A 7,500-nucleotide genomic window follows, 5' to 3' on the forward strand; every position below is an offset into this window, starting at 1 on the left:
AAACCAGACAACATGAGACCAGACAACATGAGACCAGACAACACTAAACCAGACAACACTAAACCAGACAACACTAAACCAGACAACACTAAACCAGACGACACTAAACCAGACAACATGAGACCAGACAACACTAAACCAGACAACACTAAACCGGACAACACTAAACCAGACAACACTAAACCAGACAACATGAGACCAGACAACACTAAACCAGACAACACTAAATCATCCTCTCCTGGCTACTGTACTCCTCCTCCCTCCTCTCTTGGCTACTGTCCTCCTCCTCCCTCCTCTCCTAAATACTGTACTCCTCTCCTAGCTACTGAGTCCCTTAGTATGAGGTGGTGTCAGTCCCTCGTACTAGTCCCTAGTATGAGTCCCTTAGTATGAGGTGGTATGAGTCCCTAGTATGAGGTGGTATGAGTCCATCGTATGAGTCCCTTAGTATGAGGTGGAATGAGTCCCTTAGTATGAGGTGGTATGAGTCCATTAGTATGAGGTGGTATGAGTCCATTAGTATGAGGTGGTATGAGTCCCTTAGTATGAGGTGGTATGAGTCCATTAGTATGAGGTGGTATGAGTCCCTTAGTATGAGGTGGTATGAGTCCCTTAGTATGAGGTGGTATGAGTCCACTAGTATGAGGTGGTATGAGACCATTAGTACGAGGTGGTATGAGACCATTAGTACGAGGTGGAATGAGTCCCTTAGTATGAGGTGGTATGAGTCCCTAGTATGAGTCCCTTGGTATGAGTCCCTTGGTATGAGGCATTATGAGTCCCTTAGTATAAGGTGGAATGAGTCCCTTAGTATGAGGTGGTATGAGTCCTTAGTATGAGGTATTATGAGTCCCTTAGTATGAGGTGGAATGAGTCCCTTAGTATGAGGTGGAATGAGTCCCTTAGTATGAGGGTGTATGAGTCCCTTAGTATGAGGTGGAATGAGTCCCTTAGTATGAGGTGGTATGAGTCCCTAGTATGAGGTGGAATGAGTCCCTAGTATGAGGTGGTATGCGTCCCTAGTATGAGGTGGAATGAGTCCCTTAGTATGAGGTGGTATGAGTCCCTAGTATGAGTCCATTGGTATGAGGTTGTATGTGTCTCTAGTATGAGTCCCTTAGTATGAGGTGGTATGAGTCCCTAGTATGAGGTGGTATGCGTCCCTAGTATGAGGTGGAATGAGTCCCTTAGTATGAGGTGGTATGATCCCCTAGTATAAGTCCCTTGTATGAAGTGGTATAAGTCCCTAGTATGAGTCACTTAGTATGAGGTGGTATGAGTCCCTTAGTAAGAGGTGGTATGAATCTCTAGTATGAGTCCCTTAGTATGAGGTGGTATGAGTCTCTAGTATGAGTCCCTTAGTATGAGGTGGTATGAGTCTCTAGTATGAGTCCCTTAGTATGAGTCCCTTAGTATGACGTGGTATGAGTCTCTAGTATGAGTCCCTTAGTATGATGTGGTATGAGTCTCTAGTATGAGTCCCTTAGTATGAGGTGGAATGAGTCCCTTAGTATGAGGTGGTATGAGTCCCTTAGTATGAGGTGGTATGAGTCCATTAGTACGAGGTGGTATGAGTCCCTTAGTATGAGGTGGTATGAGTCCACTAGTATGAGGTGGTATGAGTCCATTAGTATGAGGTATTATGAGTCCCTTAGCATGAGGTATTATGAGTCCCTTAGTATGAGGTGGAATGAGTCCCTTAGTATGAGGTGGTATGAGTCCCTAGTATGAGGTGGTATGTGTCCCTAGTATGAGGTGGTATGAGTCCCTTAGTATGAGGTGGTAGGAGTCCCTAGTTTGAGGTGGAATGAGTCCCTTAGTATGAGGTGGTATGAGTCCCTAGTATTAGGTGGTATGAGTCCCTAGCATGAGGTGGAATGAGTCCCTAGCATGAGGTGGAATGAGTCCCTTAGTATGAGGTGGAATGAGCCCCTAGTAGGAGGTGGAATGAGTCCCTTAGTATGAGGTGGAATGAGTCCCTTAGTATGTGGTGGTATGAGTACCTAGTATGAGGTGGTATGAGTACCTAGTATGAGGTGGTATGAGTCCCTTAGTATGAGGTATTATGAGTCCATTAGTATGTGGTTGTATGAGTACCTAGTATGAGGTGGTATGAGTCCCTAGTATGTGGTGGTATGAGTAGTATGAGGTATGAGTCCCTTAGTATGAGGTATTATGAGTCCCTTAGTATGAGTCCCTTGGTATGAGGTGGTATGAGTCCCTTAGTATGAGGTATTATGAGTCCATTAGTATGTGGTTGTATGAGTACCTAGTATGAGGTGGTATGAGTCCCTTAGTATGAGGTATTATGAGTCCCTTAGTATGAGTCCCTTGGTATGAGGTGGTATGAGTCCCTTAGTATGAGGTATTATGAGTCCCTTAGTATGTGGTGGTATGAGTACCTAGTATGAGGTGGTATGAGTCCCTTAGTATGAGGTATTATGAGTCCCTTAGTATGAGTCCCTTGGTATGAGGTGGTATGAGTCCCTTAGTATGAGGTATTATGAGTCCCTTAGTATGAGGTATTATGAGTCCCTTAGTATGAGTCCCTTGGTATGAGGTGGTATGAGTCCCTTAGTATGAGGTATTATGAGTCCCTTAGTATGTGGTGGTATGAGTACCTAGTATGAGGTGGTATGAGTCCCTTAGTATGAGGTATTATGAGTCCCTGGTATGAGGTGGTATGAGTCCCTTAGTATGAGGTATTATGAGTCCCTTAGTATGTGGTGGTATGAGTACCTAGTATGAGGTGGTATGAGTCCCTTAGTATGAGGTATTATGAGTCCCTTAGTATGAGGTATTATGAGTCCCTTAGTATGAGGTATTATGAGTCCCTTAGTATGAGTCCCTTGGTATGAGGTGGTATGAGTCCCTTAGTATGAGGTGGTATGAGTCCCTTAGTATGAGGTATTATGAGTCCCTTAGTATGAGGTATTATGAGTCCCTTAGTATGAGGTGGTATGAGTCCCTTGGTATGAGGTGGTATGAGTACCTAGTATGAGGTGGTATGAGTCCCTTAGTATGAGGTGGAATGAGTCCCTTAGTATGAGGTGGTATGAGTCCCTGGTATGAGTACCTAGTATGAGGTGGTATGAGTCCCTTAGTATGAGGTATTATGAGTCCATTAGTATGTGGTGGTATGAGTACCTAGTATGAGGTGGTATGAGTACCTAGTATGAGGTGGTATGAGTCCCTTAGTATGAGGTATTATGAGTCCATTAGTATGTGGTTGTATGAGTACCTAGTATGAGGTGGTATGAGTCCCTTAGTATGAGGTGGTATGAGTACCTAGTATGAGGTGGTATGAGTCCCTTAGTATGAGGTATTATGAGTCCCTTAGTATGAGGTATTATGAGTCCCTTAGTATGAGGTATTATGAGTCCCTTAGTATGAGGTGGTATGAGTCCCTTAGTATGAGGTATTATGAGTACCTAGTATGAGGTGGTATGAGTCCCTTAGTATGAGGTATTATGAGTACCTAGTATGAGGTGGTATGAGTCCCTTAGTATGAGGTATTATGAGTACCTAGTATGAGGTGGTATGAGTACCTAGTATGAGGTGGTATGAGTCCCTTAGTATGAGGTATTATGAGTCCCTTAGCATGAGGTATTATGAGTCCCTTAGTATGAGGTGGAATGAGTCCCTTAGTATGAGGTGGTATGAGTACCTAGTAGGAGGTGGAATGAGTCCCTTAGTATGAGGTGGAATGAGTCCCTTAGTATGTGGTGGTATGAGTACCTGGTATGAGTACCTAGTATGAGGTGGTATGAGTCCCTTAGTATGAGGTATTATGAGTCCCTTAGTATGAGGTATTATGAGTACCTAGTATGAGGTGGTATGAGTCCCTTAGTATGAGGTATTATGAGTACCTAGTATGAGGTGGTATGAGTACCTAGTATGAGGTGGTATGAGTCCCTTGGTATGAGGTGGTACGAGTTCTCGCTTGTTTGCATGTGGCTCTCCCTGCTGGAATGTGCCTGTCTCCCTGTCTGTACTTCCCTTTCATGGTGCTATAATGGCTAAGCTATTAAATTCCACTTCAGCTCTGACCGCAATCAACATTCAATTCTGACTGCCATGCTCTCTCCCTCCCTCCCTACCTCCTTCTCTCCCTCCCTCTCTACCTCTCTCCCAACCCTGTCAGTTATCCACAAAACAGATGCCAGCTTCTCCTTCACAATGACTGCTGTCTGATGGCTGAGAGAGAGAGAGAGAGACTACTGTGCTGTTAGCTCCAAACTAGTTTGGAGGCCTGACGCTCTACCCCTCTACCTTTGACTGGAGGCCTGATGCTCTACCCCTCTACCTTTGACTGGAGGCCTGATGCTCTACCCCTCTACCTTTGACTGGAGGCCTGATGCTCTACCCCTCTACCTTTGACTGGAGGCCTGATGCTCTACCCCTCTACCTTTGACTGGAGGCCTGATGCTCTACCCCTCTACCTTGACTGGAGGCCTGATGCTCTACCTCTCTACCTTTGACTGGAGGCCTGACGCTCTACCCCTCTACCTTTGACTGGAGGCCTGACGCTCTACCCCTCTACCTTTGACTGGAGGCCTGATGCTCTACCCCTCTACCTTTGACTGGAGGCCTGATGCTCTACCCCTCTACCTTTGACTGGAGGCCTGATGCTCTACCCCTCTACCTTTGACTGGAGGCCTGATGCTCTACCCCTCTACCTTTGACTGGAGGCCTGATGCTCTACCCCTCTACCTTTGACTGGAGGCCTGATGCTCTACCCCTCTACCTTTGACTGGAGGCCTGATGCTCTACCCCTCTACCTTTGACTGGAGGCCTGATGCTCTACCCCTCTACCTTTGACTGGAGGCCTGATGCTCTACCTCTCTACCTTTGACTGGAGGCCTGACGCTCTACCCCTCTACCTTTGACTGGAGGCCTGACGCTCTACCCCTCTACCTTTGACTGGAGGCCTGATGCTGTACCCCTCTACCTTTGACTGGAGGCCTAATGCTGTACCCCTCTACCTTCGACTGGAGGCCTGACGCTCTACCCCTCTACCTTCGACTGGAGGCCTGATGCTCTACCCCTCTACCTTTGACTGGAAGCCTGACGCTCTACCCCTCTACCTTTGACTGGAGGCCTGACGCTTTACCCCTCTACCTTTGACTGGAGGCCTGACGCTCTACCCCTCTACCTTTGACTGGAGGCCTGATGCTGTACCCCTCTACCTTTGACTGGAGGCCTAATGCTGTACCCCTCTACCTTCGACTGGAGGCCTGACGCTCTACCCCTCTACCTTCGACTGGAGGCCTGACGCTCTACCCCTCTACCCCTCTACCTTTGACTGGAGGCCTGATGCTGTACCCCTCTACCTTTGACTGGAGGCCTGATGCTGTACCCCTCTACCTTCGACTGGAGGCCTGACGCTCTACCCCTCTACCTTCGACTGGAGGCCTGACGCTGTACCCCTCTACCTTTGACTGGAGGCCTGACGCTCTACCCCTCTACCTTTGACTGGAGGCCTGATGCTGTACCCCTCTACCTTCGACTGGAGGCCTGACGCTCTACCCCTCTACCTTTGACTGGAGGCCTGATGCTCTACCCCTCTACCCCTCTACCTTTGACTGGAGGCCTGATGCTGTACCCCTCTACCTTTGACTGGAGGCCTGATGCTGTACCCCTCTACCTTCGACTGGAGGCCTGACGCTCTACCCCTCTACCTTCGACTGGAGGCCTGACGCTGTACCCCTCTACCTTTGACTGGAGGCCTGACGCTCTACCCCTCTACCCCTCTACCTTTGACTGGAGGCCTGATGCTCTACCCCTCTACCCTTGACTGGAGGCCTGATGCTCTACCCCTCTACCTTTGACTGGAGGCCTGATGCTCTACCCCTCTACCCCTCTACCTTTGACTGGAGGCCTGATGCTCTACTCCAGTCAAGCTGAGCACCAACTCAAAGTCTACTGTTCCACAATGACACCTCTTGCTGGCTGAAAAATATATTACGATTCAGCTGTCAGCACCAAACCACATTAACCAGACTGTTTATAAAACACTCACCCTCTGGAGTGGCTGAGGTACACAGCAACCTCTGGCCATGCCACGAGGGGTCGCCACTCCAACCCTGGGGGAGAGATGGAGAGAGATGGAGAGAGAGAGAGAGAGCGAAGGAGAGAGAGAGAAAGAGAGAGAGAAAGAGAGAGAGAGAGCGAGAAAGAGAGAGAGAGAGATATGGAGGGAAGAATGAAGAGAGGGAGGGAAAGAGGTAAAGAGACAAGGAGGGAGGGAGAGGGAGAGAAATAGCGAGAGAGGGAAGGAAGGAAGGATGGAGAGAGGGAGAGAAAGAGAAATAGCGCGCAATAGAGAGAGAGAGAGAGGGGGAAGGAAATAGGGAGAGAAAAAGAGATTAAATATTATACTGACAATAAATTGGAATCGGAAATTGTTGCGTATAAACGATTTTTAAGAGTTACAGTTTATATGAGAAAATCAGTGAATATAAATACATTCATTAGGTCCTAATCTATGGATTTCACATGACTGGGAATATGGCTCTGTTGCTCAGAGACCTTAAAATAAATTGACCTCACAACGGACCTCAAGATCTCATCATGGTATTTCTGTGCATTAAAATTGCCATAGATAAAATGCAATTGTGTCCGTTGTCCTAAACTTATGTCTGCCCATACCATAATCCCACCAACACCATGGGGCACTCTGTTCACAACGTTGACATTAGCAAACCGCTCGCCCACACAACTCCATACACATGATCACATGATCTGATGTTGTGAGGCCGGTTGGATGTTCTGACAAATTCTCTACAATGACGTTGGAGGCGGCTTATATTAGAGCAATGAACATTAAATTCTCTGGCAACAGCCCTGGTGGACATTCCTGCAGTCACCATGCCAATTGCAGGCTCTCTCAAAACTGGAGACATTGGTGGCATTGTGTTGTGCAAAACAAATGCACATTTTAGAGTGGACTTTTATTGTCCCCAGCACAAGGTGCACCTGTGTAATGATCACACTGTTTAATCAATTTCTTGATTTGCCACACCTGTCAGGTGGATGGATTATCTTGTCAATGGAGAAATGCTCACTAACAGGGATGTAAACAAATTTGCGCACAACATTTTAGAGAAAAAAAGAAGCTTTTTTTGAGCGTATGGAACATTTCTGTGATCTTTTATTTTATGAAACATGGGACTTCACATGATCAGTGTATATGTTGAAATAGTATCCATGACAACCACTTGATAAATACAAATATACATAATGTAGTCTGGACTTTTTCTACGTTTTGTTTTTTGTTACAGCATTATACTAAAATGGATTAAAAGTGGTTGTAATTTATTAAAAATCAAGAAAACAGAAAAAAAACTTATTTATTTACATGAGTATTCAAACCTTTTGCTATGAGTCTCGAAATTGAGCTCAGGTGCATCCTGTTTCCATTGATCAAGCCATGAGGTTGAAAGAATTGTCCTTAGAGCTCAGAGACAGGATTGTGTCGAGGCACAGATCTGGGGAAGG

The 7,500-nt window shown here is 46.5% G+C and overlaps 1 protein-coding gene across 1 annotated transcript in view; it reads right to left on the bottom strand.

The window, feature by feature from the left end:
• LOC112243879 (calcium uniporter protein, mitochondrial) overlaps nucleotides 1–7,500 on the bottom strand; it is a 113,323-nt gene that overhangs the window by 14,241 nt on the left and 91,582 nt on the right. The window contains exon 3 of the mRNA XM_042305787.1: nucleotides 6,023–6,086. Coding sequence (XP_042161721.1) covers nucleotides 6,023–6,086 — 64 coding nt within the window. The remainder of the gene's footprint in view (nucleotides 1–6,022; nucleotides 6,087–7,500) is intronic.

Source organism: Oncorhynchus tshawytscha, linkage group LG25, assembly GCF_018296145.1.
Source record: "Oncorhynchus tshawytscha isolate Ot180627B linkage group LG25, Otsh_v2.0, whole genome shotgun sequence".
NCBI classification, from domain to species: Eukaryota; Metazoa; Chordata; class Actinopteri; order Salmoniformes; family Salmonidae; genus Oncorhynchus; species Oncorhynchus tshawytscha.